Below are 21,822 nucleotides of genomic sequence, written 5' to 3' on the forward strand. Positions count from 1 at the left end.
TGATCTACTCTAGCCATTCAGCAGCTGTTGGTACAAGATAAAATGTGCTCTCATCCGCTCACTCTTTTACTAGGCGTGCACACCGTGTCTGTGTGCCATCTGGTGGGTGTAATGGCTGCGGTGATGGTGCTGGAAGTAGGGGTTGAATGCAACATGTGAAAACAAGAGACTGAAGAAATAAGGGTCACTCAGCCCATTCTTTTTAAAATTTTTTGGAAAGAGATTAAGTGTAATGGAAAGAGTCTACTTTACTCCATTACTTCCTTAACTTGAACCAAGAGAAAAGGGGACCCTGAAGCAGTCTTTCCCAGTCTTGACTGATCATAAGAATCATCTGAGGCACTTGTTAAAAATAGGCATTCCCACCTAGTTTTGGATGTTGAGTGAAGCCAAGGAATGTGCATTTTGAATAAGAGTGACACTACATCCCTGCCCCACCCCCACCCCTTTACAGCTTAAGACCAGGCCCATTTGGGAAAAATTACTGTGAAGGATTGGAAGAGCCAAGTTGTCTGAGACCATATGGTAAACTAATTCAAGTGTTAATCAGAAGATATATTGTCCAAAAAATGGGAAATTCTAATTAAACTGGTAGAAGAGAAATGAGAAATTTATTTACAGGTTTCCTTTACTGAGCAAGATAATAGAAAAAGGACAAAATGACATGTTTTAACTAAAGATGAAGAAGCCAGTGTAAAAGTGATAGAATCAAACCTATAGGTGAGGTGTGTTTTTTGACAGACATCTTAAAAATATTGAAAGGAAAGGTCCTATAAAGAAAGCCTAGTGAGAATAGATTAAATGATTTCTAAGATCTTTTAGCTTTGAGGTTTGATGAGCTAAATGAAAACAACTATAATATTCCAGATGCCAGAGCTTGAATTAAGGAGTTCATTTAAGAAATGAAGATGCACTGTTTAAATTCTGGCATACAGGAAGATGAAGAAAGAAAGTTTTTTCCTCCTTTCAAAGTGAAGAATCCAGGGCATTTATGGTTTTAGATACCAAAGAAACAAGGAGCTAGTTAATTGTTTTAAAAGGTGTCCTCCATGTAAAAATGCTTATCAAAGCCAAGAGAACAGATTTGATCCTCCAGGGAAAGAATGTAGGAAAGACAGGACAAATTTATTGACCCTTAGGGCTAAGAGCTTGTTTCTTGTGGCCATTTCAAGGTTCTTGATTTGGTTCATGGAAAGCCTTTCTTTGGTTCATGGAAAGATCCTGGTTTGGTGGTCCATTTGGGGGATCCTAGAAGTCCTGTGTTCTCACAGCTGCAAAAACAGCTAAGCTTTTCTTCCATGCCTATGATATGTAGGTATTTGCATTTCAGATCTTCTGTCCTTACCTATGTACTATAGACTGCTTGAGTTCCCTTGTAGAACCAAATATGGAGAGAGAGGTTCTAGAGGCCACTTGAAACATTAAACTTAGGAGATATTAGGAACTTTAAAAAAAAAAGATTTCATTTATTCATTTGAGAGAAAGAGAACAAGACAGCACAAGCGAGGGGTGGGTGCAGCGGGCAGAGGGAGAGGGAGAAGCAGGCTCCTCTCTGAGCAGGGAGCCTGGCTCAGGGCTCATCCCAGGACCCTGGGATGGAGCCCGGCTCATGGCTCGATCCCAGCACCCTGGGATCATGACCTGAGCCAAAGGCAGACCCTTAACCAACTGAGCCACCCAGGCTCCCAATATTAGGAACTTTTGTCATCTGTTTCTTACATCTCCCGTTTGTAGCTATGCTGCAGTTATGGTTATGTAGATATACTCTGTTTTACATATCTTGGCATTTCCAGTTGGATATGTTGCCATTTTTCAAATTAATTATGTGTTATTAATGTGTTTTACTTATAAAGATAGTACATTGAATTATTGGGCCTGATTATTTGTCAAATAAAGGTGATAAATATTGTTTCTATTCTAGTCCACTCTTCAGTGACATACATTGCTTTCTAGGTGACTGGCTCAAATTAGAAATACAGTTTTAAGGTGTAGAATCTTTTTTCCTTGCAAAATGAATTGGCCTATTCTAGAATTGACCTGTGACTTGACCTCATTAGTAGTTTATGTGAAACCAGTTGATAGTCTTTTACAACACTTATTAACAAATAGTTAAAAGGGTAATACAGAAAGGAAAAATGCGTGACACTCCTGTTCTGACTCTGCTTATTCTCTGGTGGAAATGTTAATCAGGAATGAAATAAAAGCATGTGATACTGTCACATAAATAGGCAGATCTGTGGAGCAGAATAGAACATCAGTAAATTGACCCAAATAAGTAAATGATCAAGGTAACATTTCATAGCAGCATGGGGGGGATAGATTATTCATTAAAAATAGCCATCTGAGGGGCACCTAGGTGGCTCAGTCAGTTAAGCATCTGCCTTCAGCTCAGGTCATGATCCCAGGGTCCTGCGATTGAGCCCCGCATTGGGAACCCTGCTCAGTGGGGAGCCTGCTCCACTCACCCTGCTTGTGTTCCCTCTTTCTCTGTGTCCCTCTCTGTCAAATAAATAATATCTTAAAAAAAAAATAGCCATTTGGGGTGGGGGGTGTACCTGGATGGCTCAGTCAGTTAAGCCTCTGCCTTTAGCTCACCTCCTGATCTCAGGGTCCTGGGATGGAGCCCCATGTTCAGGAGTCTGCTTGCCCCTCTTCCCTCTGCCCCTTCCTATGTGCTTGTGCATATGCGTGCACTCTCTTTTTCAAATAAATAAGATATATTTTTAAAAGATTTCATTCACTTAAAAAAAGATTTCATTCGTTTATTTGACAGAGAGTGAGCACAAGCAGAGGGAGCAGCAGAGGGAGAGGGAGAAGCAGACTCTCCACAGAGTGTGGAGCCCATGTGGGGCTTGATCCTAGGACCCTGGTATTGTGACCTGAGCTGAAGGCAGATGCATAACCAACTGAGCCACCTAGGCACCCCAATAAATAAAACATATTTTTAAAAAAATAGCCATCTGAGGGAGAAATATTGTATGTTTTATTTCTTACATCAAATAAATTCCAGATGTCAAGGATGTTAAATTTTAAATGAAGGCATTAATGTATTGTAAGAAAACACGGGGGATGTTTAATACAATCTTAGTATATAACTAGTTTTTAAAGAACAGTATAGCCAACTGGAAATATCAAACCTGTAAGGTAAGTAAAATGTAATATGTCTGTATATAACATACACCTCTAAGAAGGGAAGTAAAGATAAATAAACTTTGTAATTACTCAGACCTTCATTTTTATTTTTAAACATACTTACAGACCTTCATGTATATGACACAAAAATCACACAAAAAAGGAATTAGTATAAAATTGACTACATTCTTGGGACATTTGGGTGGCTAAGTCAGTTAAGCATCTGACTCTTGATGTTGGTTGTGGTCAGGATCGCAGGGTTGTGGAATTGAGCCCTGCCTTGGGCTCTGTGGTGGGTGTGGAGCCTACTTAGGATTTTCTCTCTCCCTCTGCCCCTGCCCTCCCCACTCTCTCACTCTCTCTCTAAAAAAAAGAACAAAAAAAACAAAAAACAACCCCACTACATTCTTTAAAAATACGCAAAGAAAATCATATATAAAAGTAAAAAGCAGATGTCAAATTGGGAAAAATATTTGCATCAGGCATAACAAAGAATATTCTTATTTTTCCAATATTTAAAGAGAGTCTACCAGTAAAAAAATCACCAGCAGTCAACAGAAAGGTGGGCACATTTTCTGGAAAAATTTAGATGATTTTTAAATAAAACATGTCAGCCTTATTCATTATAATAAATTAGAACCAAAATGAAACAAGAACCATTTTTAACCTAAAAGTTGACAAAATTTGATTAACACACTGAGTGGTAAGGATACGTAGAAATGGATATTTTTATACATTTTTTAAAAATTTTTATACATTTCTGTATGGAGGGTGAATTGGTGCAGACATTTGGTACAACCAGTATGTGTAAAGACATGAATAATCATTACAGTGGTTTTTGTAGTAATAAAGGATTTTATTAGTGTTTGTAATATTAAAAGCTTTTCTGTTACTAAGGGATTGATAAATAAACATGTAGATCCATAAAAAGTAATACTGTGTGGTTAACAAAGTAATATGGAGGCAAAGCTCCATATACAGGTATGGAAAGACATCTAAGATAGATACAGTATTATTAAGTGGGGAAAAAGTAACATGCAAACTGATATAGTATTCAGCCATATGTGAAGGAAAAGAGGACATTTATGCATATATGTTTGTTTAATGTTAGAATCTTTCCAGAAGTTTATATACAACTTGGCACCAGTAGACATCAGTAGGGAAGGGAATAATTAGGAGGTGGCTAGAGGTAGTAGGAGACGTAGTTTTCACAATATACTCGTGTTTCATGTGTCTCATGAATTTGTATTGTATGCTTCCATCCAGACATTCATGTATTCATTCATATATTCATTTTCATGCAACAATATTTGTTGAACTTTGCTTTGTCTCAGGCACGGTGTGCTAGGTGCTGGAGATACAGCAGTGGATGAGATAATGAAGTGCCCCTGTCCTTACAGAACTTAAATTCTGGGAGTGGGTGGGCTGTGGACAGATAATAATCACCCCAAAGATACAGATGTAGTGAAAAGAAGGGCCATATGCACCCCGGTGTTCATAGCAGCAATGTCCACAATTGCTAAACTGTAAAAGGAGCCGAGATGCCCTTCAGCAGACAAATGGATAAAGAAGATGTGGTCCCTATACACAGTGGAATATTACTCAGCCATCAGAAAGGAGGACTGCTCAACTTTTGCATCAACATGGACAGGACTGGAAGAGATTGTGCTGAGTGAAATAAGTCAAGCAGAGAAAGTCAATCATATGCTTTCACTTATTTGTGGAGCATAAGGAATAGCATGGAGAACATTAGGAGAAGGAAAGGAAAAGCGAATTGGGGGAAATCAGAGGGGAGACAAACCATGAGACACTGTGGACTCCAAGACACAAACTGAGAGTTTTAGAGGGGAGAGGATGGAAGGTTAGAAGAGCCTGGTGGTGGGTATTAAGGAGGGCACGTATTGCATGGAGCACTGGGTGTTATACGCAAACAATGAATCTTGGAACACTGCATCAAAAACTAATGATGTGTACTGTATGGTGACTAACATAACATCATAAAAAATTAAAAATTAAGAAAAAAACTATATTCACACGAGGACCTATTTGAAGGTTCCAAACAGTGAATGTGTGTGTGTGTTTAGGCTTGGTCAGAGCATTTTAGATGGTGCTGGCCTAATTTCTTGGGTAGGGGAAGAAACTAGACATCTCATTACAGATTTAGTCCATTCCCATTTTAAATGTAGATGATTGGCCCTTTGTGTATATACTCCTGTAGTCTTGCTGATTTTCTATCTAGCTCTTGGTTCACATTCAGCCTGGAAGGTGCTTTTATTCACAGCCAGCACCTGGGAATTACTGGTGAGTTCCCCCTCTTGTCCTTTGTGAAGGGAGAGGTTTAGTGTCTGGTATGTGATTAAAACATGGTTGGTCCTCTTGTCCCTGAGTCTGTGTGGCTTGGATAAATGTGTGGATGGGTAGTCAGGGCAACTCTCTGCCCTGGCTGGTCGAGAAGCCTTCATTCTGGAGGACCTAGTTTGGAAGCACATCAAAAGAATGGAAATGGACACAGAGGGAATGAGGACTTTCTTAGTGTTGAGAATAAAATAATGTTGTGAATAAAGTATCTAGCAAGATCCCTTCTCAAGATGGCGGTCTCAGGACTTAGAAAGGCCTTTTGGCTTGGGCAGTGGGAAACCTCCATTGGCTACATCTGGGAGCCAAGTAAGCAAGAGGCCTTCATTCTTCCTTCTAGATTTGGATTTTTTCTTGCCTTTTCTATCATGGGAAACACACACACACACACACACACACACACACACACACACACACGTGATTTAGGGTTAGCAGATTGGTTCTCCCAGCTGATGATGTATTTGGAAATAGTCATTGGAGCAGTATTCCTTGAAAGAGCTCTTTCTAACTGACCAGGTCCTAGAGCTTAGTGCATATGTGTGACCTGTCTGCTCTTTGGCATGAAGACATCTCCATCACCCAGGGGAGGGGGCAAGCTGGCTACCAGTCATGGCATTTAAAACAGCAGGACAAGAACCAAGCACTCAGAAGCAGGAAGGGAAATCAAAATAAATAAATCATCATTATCACCTAAGCAAGTAATTATTAATGGGCCTTATATCACATAGAGTAAGTGGTCTGGTGAAAAATCTTAGTAAATTAGAAGTGCTTATATAGAATGGTTGGGCATCTGATGTGGTGACCAAGCCAGAGACTAGAAGGAAGCTAGGGAATAAGGCAAATAAATATCTGAGGGAAGAAAGCAAAAGGATTGTATAATCTGTAATTAGCCTCTTAATAGTAAGTATGAAATTGCCTAAGTCACTTTTCCCTTTTTTTTTTTTTAAACTAAGGTATAATTTGCATGTAGTAGAGCCTAACCCCTTTAGCCTAGCATGATATGACTTTGACAAACACCTACATCACCACAAACTAGGTCATTCTCTTAACTATTTAGGGCTGAAGGTTAGCTTTTCCTTTGGAGTCGGACCCTGTATGTGTATGGGCTATACCACTATTTCTGATTTGAGATATTTATAAACCCATTAAATAGGTATACACTTTCTTAGAGTAAGTTATTAATTTGATTCTTCTAGGAGGATGTGATAATAGGCTTGGGTGAAGGTTTTTCCAAAAACTAATTCAGGCCAGAAAAAAAATTTTTTTTTTCCAGAAAGTCAGTACTGTGAAAAAATAACTTACATTGGCATCATGTAGACAAACCACAGTTATTTCACTGAATTTTTTATTTTAATTGGACATATTGAAGGTGACTAACTGGAACAGGAACCCCTTTAAGAATTATGAGTGAAAGAAATCTTTGGTGTCTAGACAATTCTAATGGAAAACAGAAAGATTCTAATTACTCAGAAAATTGGAATAAAATTTTGAGCCAAAATTGTGTGCCTGTGCCAAGATTTGGCTAAGTTTTTAGCTCTTTTTCTAAGCCACTTCCCCAGGTGATTGATCTCATTTAGTTAATGCAGGGAATTGCCAAAACCCAAATCCAGGCAGGTCTTTAAATTTTTGTTTTTAATAAATACACCAACTGCCAGGAATTGGCTTTTGGACAGTATTGAGCCCCTGTTGCCAAGGAGCTATGAATTAAGGCCAGGTACTTAGGAAAAATTCTTTACACTTGGTTTGGTTTACTTCTCTTAACCTGGCTGAAATGTTGGGATACTGGATGTTTATAACCGATTTAAATATGTCCTTTTGAGTCAAAAATGTTCTGTTTCTCCTGTTGAACCTAGTTGAGTTGATGAAAGTAAACAATTGTCTAAATGAATGGCTTTTATTTCTGGGTATTATAAATTTCTCATCTTATACAAAATTATTGTTTCCAAAGCAGATTTCATTTTTACTAATTATAAAACACAAATACCTCATTTATAGATTTTTTTATCTTGTTTCAATAGCTGTGACTGAATCTCATGCTATTTCCCTTCCTCCCTCCCTCTCTTTTCCCTCCAGAATGGCACTTTTTAAATTATAAAATATGCATGTTCATAAGATGTTTTTTCAAGTAATGAATAAGTATGAAACAAGTAAAACATTTCCCCAAACTCTCACCAGAGCTAACCTCTCTTACATTTGTTGTTTATCTTGCCATACTTTTTATGCTTTATATAACTTATGAGTATGTAGTTTTTAGGTAAAGGGAGTCATACTAATCATAGCCTTGTAAAATGGGAACATTTTTCCATGGCTAATATGTCCTTATACAATTCTGTTTTAGGAACTATGTAATATTCCATCATACACATGTACCAAAAGATGTTTATACATTTAAATTGTTTCAGGTTTTTGCCTTTATCTATAATGTTGCAGTTCTAGGACATGTATAACTGTTCTTATCTGCTTAGTTTATTAGGATCCATATCCAGCAGAGGAATTGCTGCTGAGAGGGTATTCCCATTATTGGGAATTAATTGTGATACTGATGCAGAGGCCAGGGGTCAGCTTGCCTCTTACGCAATGGAGAGCAGTTGAAAGAACATTTGTTGAAGTGGAAAGAGACTTTAAAATGTGTATAATTGTTTTTAAAGCGCTTATTTAAAATGATGTCCTCCAAGATCAGACCCATTACTCCTCTTTAGTTACATTGTCTGACTGCCCTCCAAAAAGACTGTCCGATATTCCTCCCACCAACAACGTGTTAGCTGCTTGAGTGCAGGGAACAGTGTCCCTTGCACCGAGTACGGATAAGTGCTTAGCATTAGTACTTAACATCTAGTAGGTGCCAAGTAAGTATTTTGTAAATGCACCCATTACGCCACATTTTTACCAACTCGGGATGTTATCAGACTTATTAATCTTTATCAGCCTGGTACATGAAATTGTTTCTTTTTTTTTAAAGTGTATTTTTTTTTTAATTAAAATCAAGCATCATTTCATGTGATTATTGACATTTAGGTTTCATGGCCTCAGCTTATTTTTGTATTGAGGTATTTTTACTGTTATTGACTCAGAAGTGGGAAGTTAAGTAAATAAAAGTTTTTCAGGATAGTAATCTAATGACGTATGTGTTGCAAATTTGTTTACCAAGTCTGAGGTTTGTCTCAAGTATATTAGGTCTTTTGCTATTTAGGAAACATTTATTTTTTGATAGTCCCATCTGTCAGTCTTTTTTCACTTAAGATTTCTAAATCTATAACATGCTCAGAAGGGCTTCTTCATCCCCAAATTACAAAAACTATTATTATCCTTCTTTTAATACTTTAATGGCTTTATTTCTTTTTTAAGATTTTATTAATTTGAAAAAGAGAGTGTGCACGCACATCAGCGGGGGGAGGGGCAGAGGGAGAGGGAGAGAAGCAGGCTTCCCCATGAGCAGAGAGCTCTATGCAGGACTCTCCCAAGACTCTGAGATCATGACCTGAGCCAAAGGCAGATGCTTAACCGACTGAGCCACCCAGGCATTATGTCTTTAATTTTTATTTGTAAATATTTGATCTTTTGGGAATTGATTTTTATACAAGATGAGAAATTGAAATCCAAGGTTTCTTTTACCCAAGTGGACAGTTTCTTATCTCAGAAACATTTCTTCTGGTGTGTCTTTTTTTTTTTTTAATTGAAGTGCAGCTGATGTACAGTGTTTTATTTTTAAGATATACAACCAAGAACATTTTATTAAGTAATCCGCCCTTTCCTACATTGATTTGAAATGCTGCCTTTACCATATATAACATTTTTGTATATACAAGAAGTAATTTCTGGACTTTAATTTCTGTTTTGTCACTTTTTTTTATTTGCTTCTTAGCAATATCACATTATTTCAGACACTTCAGCTGTGTAATAATTTTGAAATCTAGGTAGGCTATAGTTCCCCTCTTCCCTGTTACTCCTTTTTTAAAAAAATTTCCTGGCTGTTCTCTGCCTTTACTCTTCCAGATGCACTTTAGAATCAATTTGTCAAATTTATTAAGTTACCTCTAAATTCTTTTGGTATTAACTGGCATGGCAGATCTGGGTTTAATGATGTTTTTCATTTTGTTTTGACCTGAGTTTTATATTCTTAATTTTCCTCTAATGTCGGGTTTAAAATCAGAGTCAATCTGTTCCCTAACCTTAATTTGTCTTTTTTGTGTTTCTTGTTCACTGCTTTTTGCTGGTTTTTGATTTTTGCTTTAACAGTTTATCACAAGTGATCTCAAACATTCAGCATCACTAAAGTCATTTTTAAAAACCATCTGAGAAGACAAATACCACATGGTTTAACTTACATGTGGAATGTTAAAAACTAAATGAACAAAGAAAAGCAGAAACAGATTCATAAGTACAGAGAACAAATCAGTGGTTTCCAGAAGGGAGGGGGTCTGGGGATAGATGAAATAGGTGAAAGGTACTAAAAAGTATAAACTTCCAGTTATAAAATAAGTCACAGGGTTGTAAGATACAGCATGGAAAATATTAAGTCAGTAATACTCTAATAATGTTGTGTGGTGACAGATAATAACTGCACTTACCATGATAAGCATTTTGTAATATATGTAACTGTCAAAACCCTATGTTCTACTCATGAAACTAATATAATACTATATGTCAGCTGTACTTCAATTTAAAAAAAAAAAAATCTGAGAGTCAGACTTTTGCAGGGCTGTGCTCTTCCTCACATGCCTGTCCTGCCAGGGGCTGAGTTGATGGCACATTTCTGTCAATTACATAGCTATTCTTCTTCACCCTAGAATCATAGATAATTTTTCTCCAGTTAGGGGGAATTCTTTTTTTTTTTTTTTTTTAAGTTATTTATTTATTTATTTATTTTAGGGTGACTTCTTAAATAGGTGAATAACCATATTTGGAAAGTTCGATAATAACTTTTATCTTTAGCAATTGGTAAGATATATGCATTATATAAAAACAAAAATTGGGCGCCTTGGTGGCTCAGTGGGTTAAGCCGCTGCCTTCGGCTCAGGTCATGATCTCAGGGTCCTGGGATCGAGTACCGCATTGGGCTCTCTGCTCAGCAGGGAGCCTGCTTCCCTCTCTCTCTCTCTGCCTGCCTCTCTATCTACTTGTGATCTCTCTCTGTCAAACAAATAAAATCTTTAAAAAAAAAACCAAAAATCAACTTTATGGTTACAGAGGAAGGAAACTTTATTTGATATCCTGGTTGTTCAAAATAATAGCATTTAAATTTATTTCAGACTCAGTATAAGTTATGGCACCAGTTAAAATGTAACAAAAAAATACAGTTTACACCACATTACAGGAAATATGGCATCCAGATTAGAAAAGGTAATAGCTCCAATCTGTGCTAATCAGCTTTAAATTTCTGTGCACCTATTCTGTGCCAGGGACTAAACCAGGCTTTAGGATACAAAGCTGAGAGACATAGCCCCCTTAAAACTATGTAAATGTTAGCTAGAACAAACAAATGATCATAGGTTTTATTAAAAAGTCAGAAGAAGGGCATCCAGGAACTAGACCACAGAGGCTGGGAACAGCTTGTAAGGGGAGGTGGCACCACACAGAGCAGAGGCTTGGGAGGTAGGGCGGTGGCCCTCTCTATCTCTGGCATGTTGTACACATTCTTTAACTTCATTCTGTCTCAGTTTCTAAATGTGTAAAATGGAGACAGTAATAATACATTTTATTCTATTCTCCTAAGCACTAGCAAGATGATGTATATATAGGAAGCCTCTAGAGCAGACTCTGGCACACAGTAATGACTTAGAAAATGGTATGGAATGCCATTTTGAAATGCTAGGCAGTAAAAGTAGCCCCAGGAGAGAGATACTTCCAACAGAAGGAAAGGTGTGTGCCGAAACTGGAGTGGTTGAGCCTGGGGCCTTTCTGGAATTGCAAAGTATTTAACCTGATTGGAGTGGAGGGAGTAGCTGAAGATGAAGCTGGGAAGGGAGGCAGGGGTGAGATCTCTAGATAGAAGCTGTTGTGCCATGTTGAGGAATCTGAGGGAGGCATTGAAAGTGTTGTGGAATCTTTGAAGGCCTAAAGTAGGGGAGTGTCCAGAACAGTTTTCCCCAGTTGAAAGACTGGTTTGTTAGAGATTTGTGGAAGGGCTAGCAAAACTATCTGAAGTAGCATTTCCAGTTAGAGTGGTAGTGCTCAGCCCTGGCTGCACGTTTGGAACCTTCTGGAGAACTTTCAGCGGTCTGATGCCCAGGTTCACTCCTGACCAGTTTTATCAGCAGCTCTGCGGGTAGGACTGAGGCATTGGTATTTTTTACTGAGTCCCAGATAATTCCATTGCACAGCCACAGTAGTGAATCACTGAGTTAGACGGTAAGTGTGTTCGAATCAGATTTGATAACGTTTCAAATTAAACAAGTGCCAGCAGCATAAAGGAGCCAGAGTAAGGAGATAAATAGGATACAGTGGTCAGTTGAATGAGGAGGGGGTTGATTATTTCTGGACTGGGTCACCGGGATGGTAATGATCATCTACCAAGACTCAATCATACACCAAGAACATGAAGGAGAAACAGATTTGGCTATTAGACCTTGTTGAGTGTGGGTATTGAGGGAAAATGGTACAGGGCAAATGGGCAGAGAGAAACTGAAGGGGAGGAGCTGATGGTGCAGTTGAAAACCCAGGAGACAGTAGATAATTGATAAGTGAGACCCCTGAGAAGATAGGACGTGCAGAGACATGAAAGAAATCATTTATATGAGAATTTCCACTCAGAGAGAAAAAAGTAAAAATAGGTGAGGGTGCAGACAGGTTCACAGGCCAGGGAAGAGAAGCTATAGTACAGCCTGATGGCCTGATTTCCTCACTGAAGGAAATAGGAGTATTTGCTGAGAATCAGGAGGTGAGAAGAGGGGATTAAGGAGCCTGGGCAAGTACTTGGAGATTCAAGGGGGCCATCTGAGAAGGAGGGGTCTTGTCCTGCTCTTAAATGCCATCTTTCCCCCCAGAGCTTCAGTATTGAATCTCTTTCAAATACTTTCTGGGTAATCTCCTTTGTTACATTAGATTATTAAGAAAAGCATTGATAAACTGAAGTTTGTCCAGAGTAGTTAAGTAGTTGACACAGTTCAGAAAGTTATCAGTTAACGTTTCATTTCTGGAGTAGCATTTAGCTACCTTAATTTCAAATTTAAAGTGTTGATATCACTTGAAAACACTGTGCACATCCCAGGGTTTTCAGTATCACTAGGCAGCATCATATTTTTTCTAAATACCAACTCATTTGCAAACATGTTAATTCTTAGTGTAAATATTTTCTATTATACTATAAATTCTAATAGATTTTTTAGTTCCTATCTACTTCATACTTTTTTTGGTTCTGTGATGTCTGATAAAGATCTAACTAGATTCCTCAACTCTGACATAAACTATGATTTGCAGTAAATATTTTTTCCTCTAAAAACCCGCTAAAAGTTTAGTAATTAATTGTCAGGCAGAGTGAACCATTTATTTTATAGTTTTCCTATTTAGCAGAACTAATTGTATTCCCTACAAAAAAGCAGTCATTAGAACGGTTTTTCCGTAAGGCTTCTTGTTTTAACTTAATTATTAAAATAATTATAAATTACTGAAACAAAACTGGGGTTATGACCATGAATGTATAGATAGAAGGGGACCTTGATATTGCAGGACATTAACCTAATATTTTGATATCATTTCAGGTAACATTTCATTTGTTGCATTTCCAGTTTCCAGCACCAACTCACCAACAAAGATTTTACCAAAAACCTTAGGACCAATAAATGTGAATGTTGGACCCCAAATGGTAAGAAAACCATCAAATCTTAGAATTTGACATTTTGCTCAGGCAAGACTAATTTAAAAGATAATTGTACTAAAGAAGCTGAACAAAAATTCCAGTTCACTTCTTAACTCATGCACTTTTTAAAGAAGTTTTATTTTCATCAGAATGTATCTGATTGTCTTGAGAAAAAGAAAGGCGATTGTGCTCTTCAGTGTTTAGTTTTCATGTAATTGAGTCTGGATTCTGGGTATGTAATATCAAGGTTTTTGCTTGCTCCCTATGGTAGGCTTCTCTTGTTTTTAGTTTGATTAAATTGATTAGAAATCTGTTATGTTTTATGTTCTCCTCTTTTTTTCCTTATAAAATAACCTTTCCTGCCCTAAACTGTGCACTCTCATATAAATTGAATATGACCCAGCAGTTAATCTACATCCAGAACTATCAATCTTTAACAGTAGAAATAATGAATGAAAAGTGGAAAATATTTAACTGTTTCTCTGGGGGCATTCCATTAATTATGCTAGAGCTTGAAGTATATAACACTTTCAGAAAAGCCTTACTTTTAAACAAAGTGACATGCAATTATCCTGAAAATTATACTTAATTTAGCTAAAGTTTGTAAATGCTTGAACAGTAACTCTTCATTGTTACTGCTCGTGTGGTCTCATCTATAGAGAAAGAAGGATAAATTTTACCTGTGATACTCAGTACTGTGGACTCTGTTAAATGAATAATTATTTAAGCAAAAAATGTATCTTAACATAGTTAGCGGCTTCAGCAAATCTTCAAAAGTTGAAGACATTCAAGACATGACATTTTACTTGATCACTTGAGGACTGTTAATTACCTACAGAATTCAAACTAAAGATCTCTCACAATTTACTGTAACTATGTGAAGAATGTAGTCTAGCTCCAAACCTCATGGAGACTTCAGTTCAAGTAAGTGTCCCCATTTCAAGGTAGTTCAGGGTATATTTACTAAGCTTTTGCTTCTCACCAGCCACTGAAAAGTAGGTGTAAATGAGATAAGGCACCTGACTTTAAAGTCTGTATTTTGAAATGTGATTATACAAACACCAAAATTAAATAAACATCCCTGAACTCTTAGAGTTTCTCCCTCACAGTCCTCTGTTTCGAGAGACTATTTCCTGTCAGTATTTTAGGGATACTGCTGTGGCTCAAATTCTTTTGGAAACAGTTTTTCTTTCTGTTGTCAATTTGAGCTACTGTGCATGTAGTTACTATTATACCTCAGTTCTGACAATGATAAAGTAGTCTTGTACGTTATTTACCTCATCACTACAGACCTCAGAAACAGCAAAAGAAAGGTCAGAAGAAGGAAGGGAGATTTGGGGCTCCTCTTTAAACCAGACCTTACTTTGTGTCCTTAATACTGAGGTGCTTTTTCCAGTTCTCAGTTCTTAGACAGAAATGAGAGCTTTCTTTTTGACTTCCTAATTGTTGTAGAATCCCAGTTAGAGCCATTTCTCTCTTCTTTTGTTTATTTCTTTTGAATAGTGTCCCCTCACCTTCACTCTCTCATCCGTGATTAAAAAACATTTTTTTTAAGTTGGAAAACCCTTGAATAAAACCTTTTTTTTAAAAGATTTTATTTATTTATTTGATAGAGAGAGATCACAAGTAGGCAGAGAGGCAGGCAGAGAGAGAGAGAGGGAAGCAGGCTCCCCGCTGAGCAGAGAGCCCGATGCAGGACTTGATCCCAGGACCCTAAGATCATGACCCGAGCTGCAGGCAGCAGCTTAACTCACTGAGCCACCCAGGTGCCCCAAAACCTTTTTCTTTTTTAAAACCTGCTTCTCTCTGTTGTCTTTCTCTATTTGCCCTATAAATTTCACGTCTCTAGCCAAGTCTTAATGGTAGATAGAAATTTCAAAAAGTCTTAAGAAAAAGGTTGTTTTCTGCGTTTATAGAAACTAGTTTAATGTAACTTTTAGTTTGGAATACTTGCTCTTTACTTAAAGGTATCTTGTCATATAATCTCATAACCATCTTTATTAAAGATGGTTAAAAAGTACGTTTCTTATAGTAAAACTAAAATTTTGTGAAATAATAAAATCCTTTAATGTAAACTTTATAATTACATAGATTCTCTTTCCCTTTAGAATACAGAAGCTCTTGGGGAGCCTCGGTGGCACCCCACCAAGGTTGGGTTAAAGCTGCTCTGCCTTCAGCTCAGGTCATGATCCCAGAGTCCTGAGATCGAGCCCGGCATCTGGCTCTCTGCTTGGCAGGGAGCCTGCTTCCCTTCCTCTCTCTGCCTGCCTCTCTGCCTGCTTGTGATCTCTCTGTATCAAATAAATAAAATCTTAAAAAAAAAAAAAAAAAAAGAATACAGAAGCTCTCTTGGCTTTGCTTGCTTGCTTTCTAATTGAAGTATCATTGACACAGAATGTTACATTAGTTTCAGGTATACAGCAAAGTGATTGGACAACTCTGTAATTCATGCTGTTCACCACCAGTGTAGCTGCCATACAAGGCTGGAACAATTTCTTGGCTATTCTTACTGTAGATGGCAGTAGTATGTAAGATATATTGATTGAAAGCAGAAAACCTTCAGAATGAGGTTCAATTACTATATGATTTTCATAGCCCAGCTGTAATCTATTGTCAAAAAACTGCATGACTACATTTAAATTAAGGATTTCTTTGGGGCGGGGGAAGGTATAAGTGCCGGAATTTAAAATAAATGTTCACTTTCCTTATCAGATCAGCTGAATGTAGTAATTACCTCTAATTTACCTCGAATTTCAATTTGGAATTTCAAAATTAAGGTTCAGTTTTATAAAACACATCTGACTCATCACCTATATAATTTTCCTGTATTCAGTGGTTTATCCAAGTTCTGTTGGCTTTTCTTTGATTTTGTTTAAGGTTCACTGTCATTGTCCTAATTTAGGAACTCATTGCATCTTACATGAACTTCTAACTTGTCTTTGTAGTTGAAGTATATCATCCCTCCAGTTTGTTCATTCAGGAAATGTTTATTGAGGGCATAGCAGGCACCAGGCTAAGGGAAAAGAACAGAATATTGCTAATCACCGTCAGATCAGCAAAGAATGTCAGCTGACATTCTGACATTGAGGAAAAAGAAATAAACCAGAACATAGCAGTTCATTTCCAAAGCCTTTCTCAGTAATAATAATCAGTTTTTTCCTATGTCCTATTTCCCTTCCTCTCTTCATCTTTTTTTTTTTCTACAAAGCCCTTTAAATCAGGTAAACTGAGCCTGTAGGCTATAAATAACAGATACAGAAAAAGAACTTAGTAATAATACTGCACAAATAATGCAGTCTATCTCAAGGGTAAGTTTGGATGATTAGAATTACTTTGTGGAGACTCCTGTTCTAGAAATAGAGTAGACCAGGGACTGATCAAATACTCAGATTTTCCTTCTTAAGCTTCACCCTCAAGGTCAGCATGTTATAGGACATATGAACATGTGATGTAGTGATTGGTAAGAACTGTGTCCTTTTTTTTTTTTTTTAAGATTTTATTTATTTATTTGACATGGATCACAAGTAGGCAGAGAGGCAGGCAGAGAAAGAGGAGGAAGCAGGCTCCCTGCTGAGCAGAGAGCCCGAGATGGGGCTCAATCCCAGGACCCTGGGATCATGACCCGAGCTGAAGGCAGAGACTAACCAACTGAGCCACCCAGGCGCCCCAGAACTATTTATATTGCATTTTCTTACTGGAGTTTATGTAGTCCTTCTGGCATATTAATGAACAGAGAAGCTACTTTTTTCATTTTAAGAGCTGGGTCTTCTGTCTCAGTTCATCAGATATTTCTTGTGCCTTTCCTGTGAATTTCTCCTAGCACTGTGCTAGGCTCTGCAAACATTTGATCTACCCTTAAAGATTTTCACTGAAATGGAGATACAGAGGTGGGGTGGGAGTGTAGAAGGGTAGGAGATACAAACCTATTATCCAGTATCCATATTTCCTCATGAGGTAAGCTTCTAAATTCCTCATTTAATAGTCCCTGGAATATTGTGGAGAATCAGAATTCTCCAGATATCTATCAGTGTTTATTGTCTTTTTTTTTAACTATAGAATTAACTTGCTAAAATTATTTCCTAGGCATTTGTATATAGTAATATCTCCCTAGCTCCAAATTGGCAAAATGCCATACACAAACAGAGGTAACTAATGTCCTCAAATATTTGGTAAATGAATAAATGCTGACGCAACTTTGATAATGAAGGCTGAACTAAGCTTGAAATGCAAATGAATCCTTCCCATTGTTCCTTGTGGAGCAAATTAGCAACTAACTTAATGACTGGAATTAGACCTGCCTGCAGAAACAGGTTTCATTTGATCAGGGCTACAAAAATTAGTATTTTGACCTACATCAGACAGTAGAAATAGAACTATTTCTTTGAAGATCTGTCATTTAAAAATTGAATGTAGCTCACATAGATGCTTTTCTCTCTTAATTGGTAACTTAAACAAAACCTTGCTGTTATGGAAATTTTTAAAAGTATACGAAAATAGAATCTCTTCCCTTTAAGAAATCTGAAGCTCCGGGGTTGCCCAGTTGAGGGCAGTCCTGTGCCTCAGGGTTGGAAAGAAAAAAAAAGAGAGAGAGAGAGAGAGAGAATCCCTGTGTGCCCAGTGCTCATTCTTCAACAGTTACCAACGTGGGGCCAATACTGTTGCGTTAATACCCCTACTCACTGGAGCCTGCCCTTATTTTTCTTCAAAAGTACTTACAAAGATATTAGTAGAATGCTAAATTGTCTTTTGTACTAATTATTATAAACATTTTTGGAAGGGTCAGGGGTGGGAGGATGGGGCAACCTGAGGGTTTTGAAGGGTCAGGGGTGGGAGGTTGGGGGAACAGGTGGTAGGTAATGGGGAGGGCACGTTTTGCATGGAGCACTGGGTGTTGTGCAAAAAGAATGAATACTGTTACGCTGAAAAAATAAATAAAATGGGAAAAAAAAAACAACACTGTTACGCTGAAAATAAATAAATAAATAAATAAATAAACATTTTTGGAAAAAACATGGTCTATTTATTAGTGAAGTCCTGGACAGCAATTTGGTAGCACCTATCAAGAAGCTTTTTGAAAAGTCTATATCCTTAGTTCCATTACCTTTCTAGAGTCTGTCCTTAGGAAATAGATACTAAGGCTAAGATCTTTGTCCAAAAATGGACAACGCATCATCATAGCATTGCTTATAATATTGGATAATTGAATATCCATATGTAGCTAACAGGAAGGGATAACAAATCCACATGATGAAATGTTTCACTATCTTTAAAATGTCTCTGAAGAATATTTATTGACATGAGGAAATGCTCTTGAAAAAAGAAGATAAAATTGCATTTGTTACAATAATCCAAATTGCATGATACCTTTGTGTGTATTTTGGACATGAAGATCTGATTTACTCTTGCCCTAGTTTGGGTACCTCAAGTTCAACTGCAGTTAGGTTCTGTAATTTCAGAGACCATTTTCTGGGTTTTAAAAATTTTTTAAACATTGTTAGTTGCCACCTTAATCCTTCCAAATTGCTGTTCATTTGCTGAAATCTGTGTTGTGACCTCATGGCAGTATTCAATTACTAATGCTTTAAGGTCATAGAATATAAGTGAGTGGAAGCTTATGTTTTAGATGACTGCTATTAAGTGCGTTTTCGGCAGTGAGTTTTCCTCATACGTAGCTTAGCAGTCAACATTATTTTCTGCCTATATGCGTTTCTTAATAACTAAGAATGTTATTTTCTGTGTCCTAACTTTATAGATTATAAGCACACCACAAAGACTAACCAGTTCAGGAAGTGTTCTGATTGGGAGTCCGTATACCCCTGCACCAGCAATGGTTACTCAGACACACATAGCAGAAGCTACCGGCTGGGTCCCAAGGTAAGAGTGTTGTTGCAAGTTACCATTTTTAAAACTTTTTCTGAAGCTACGATCTTTTTCTCTCACTGTGTTGTCTTCCATTCTTGTTTTATGTTAGCCTAGTCCTTAGAAACTAATGTGTTGCCTTTAAAACTACCTATTTTAATTTCACTTTATGTCTTAGATATAAATCATTTATGGAGCAACCATTTTTAGGTAGAGAAAAACAATACAGTAATTTGTACCAGAATCTTCTGATTTTTCAGCTCCAAAAAAGGACTACTTTTTTGTGATTATGACATTTAACTGCTTTGGAGATGCAAATTCTATATTTTATATTGTTTTAACAAACTTAAGAAAAGAGTTACATATTGAATGTTGGCTATACTCAGAATTTCCCCCTCTGAGTTTTTGTTTCCTTAAACATCAGAAAAGGAACTAGGAGAAAGAGGCCAAAAATATTAAAAATTTTACTGAGTTTTTCTCTTGATCCTTTTCAAACACTGGATAATTAAATCAGTATTCCTTGTGCTCCTAATTTACTACTTTTAGTATCAAACTTTCAGATGTTTCATTTCTGCCTGTAAAATACCCTTACCCGGCCTTTCTCTGCTCCTTATCATTTGAGCCTTTCATCTTTCCATAAGAGAAAAAGCGTAAGATAAAGGATTCAAAACCTTATTTGTTTACTTGAGAAGTCATTTTCGTGGTGCTCATTCTGTACTATTCTCATACTATACTAGTAGTTCTGTCTTTGACTTATATTGTGAGTTCTAGCAAGCAGACAGTAAATCTTGGTTGTGTAAGAGCTTTCTTACTTCCAGGATGTTAAATGAATTAATGAAATAATCCTGGCAAAGTGTTTCAAGCCATATACGTGTTCATGTGTATACACACATGCATACGCACACACACATTAGAGACAGAAGAGTTTCATATGTGTACACATTCTTTCACTATCAAAGGAGATGAAATGACACAGTTACCTGTAATTCCATGACCTTTATTCAGTCCATATCCCACATAGGATCTGAAAGTTACCTTGGATTTCTGCATAGCCTTGAGAGATTATAACATGAAAGCCAAACCCATGCCAGGTGTGTTGGCCCACTTTGGAGATGACCGGGTTTGGATATTTTCAGCCCCAGCAGTGCTTTATATTGGGGGTGGAATGATTGCTCAGTCATTCCATAGTGACTAATACTCTTCTGTGCCTTTTCTAAGTCTGCAATATTTTTCTCCCCGTTTTCATTGAGCTCATTTCAGACTGTGTTGTTATATTGTGATCTTTTTGGTCCTGTGGTAAAATTTATTATCTTGTGATTTCTTGGTCCTGTGATAAAACCTATCTTTTCTATTTGTTAGATTTTGTGTTTGATTATATGTGCTGTGGAATTAGACAGGTTACAATAAATTATTCATGAAATAAAATTGTGTTTAAATATCTGTTCTTTTTATGCCATCTTCTTTTTTCTTTTTAGTGATAGAAAACGAGCTAGAGAATTTATAGATTCTGATTTTTCAGAAAGGTGAGTATAAGTGTTAAGTATTTTGTCTGGGAGATACTACTGTGTAGTGAGGAGTTTTCTGTCCAGACTATTGTAGTTTAATTAGAGCTATTTTTCTTTGCATAACTTTAACTTCATTTAGTTTCTGCCTTTATTTCATGCCTTACTGAGTGTTCTACTTCACTTATCATTACATATATTCATTGTATTTGCATGGTTCCAAAATTGGCTGTTGGTAGTGTGTCCTTTAGCCCTCCCTCTCCTCTTGGAAGATGAAGTGTTCTACCAGAGTGAATATACCACATTACCTCAACATGCCCAAACTTTTTATTTTTTTTTTATTTTTTTTAAAACGTGACCTTTTATTTTCCCTTTTTAAAAAATTATTTTTATTAACATATAATGTATTATTTGCTCCAGGGTACAGGTCTACCCAAACTTTTTAAAAACAAGTTTTATTGAACACATTTAAAGATTATAAGTTCTCACTTATTTCTTTTTTTTTTTAAAGATTTTATTTTTATTTATTTGACAGAGAGAGAGAGATCACAAGTAGGCAGAGAGGCAGGCAGAGAGAGAGGAGGAAGCAGGCTCCCTGCGGAGCAGAGAGCCCGATGCGGGGCTCGATCCCAGGACCCTGAGATCATGACCTGAGCCGAAGGCAGCAGCTTAATCCACTGAGCCACCCAGGCGCCCCTCACTTATTTCTTAACCATTATATTGAATAGGGTATAACCTTTCCTTAGACGATTAAGACAGTCTTCTCAGTGTGCGTCAGAATCACCTATGGAGTGCTGAATGCAGTATGAATGTCTACCAAGTCAGAAGCTCCAGGGTTAAAAACGTAGGGTCGTTATTTGAACTTAAAGTTCAGTGTGCCATGGAAGCCACTATGTGAGGTACCATATTAATGTTGCACTATGTTCTTTAAAGATTTATTTATTTGCGAGAGAGCAAGCACATGTGCACACATTGGGGGGACGGACAGACAGGAGAGAAACAGACTTTCCACTGAGAGCGAGCCCATTACAGGGGTTACATGACCCCAAGATCATGACCTGAGCTGAAATCAAGAGTCAAACATTTAACTGACTGAGCCACCCAGGAGTCCCAAAGTTGTAATTATAAAACTTTGCCAGCTACGCTTTTTGAATTTTATTTTTGATTCTAAAATTTTTT

General features: G+C 37.2%; 1 protein-coding gene across 8 annotated transcripts in view; it reads left to right on the top strand.

Moving 5' to 3' along the window:
* The window catches only part of TFDP2 (transcription factor Dp-2), a 170,771-nt gene that overhangs the window by 107,877 nt on the left and 41,072 nt on the right, over window positions 1–21,822 (top strand). For 7 of the 8 annotated variants that reach the window (XM_046002552.1, XM_046002553.1, XM_046002555.1 and 4 more), the window contains 3 exons: window positions 13,185–13,288; window positions 19,035–19,156; window positions 20,617–20,664. In XM_046002552.1, coding sequence (XP_045858508.1) covers window positions 13,185–13,288; window positions 19,035–19,156; window positions 20,617–20,664 — 274 coding nt within the window. The remainder of the gene's footprint in view (window positions 1–13,184; window positions 13,289–19,034; window positions 19,157–20,616; window positions 20,665–21,822) is intronic. The other variant, XM_046002554.1, reaches the window with a different exon arrangement.

This window comes from Meles meles, chromosome 4 (assembly GCF_922984935.1).
Source record: "Meles meles chromosome 4, mMelMel3.1 paternal haplotype, whole genome shotgun sequence".
Classification (NCBI taxonomy): domain Eukaryota; kingdom Metazoa; phylum Chordata; class Mammalia; order Carnivora; family Mustelidae; genus Meles; species Meles meles.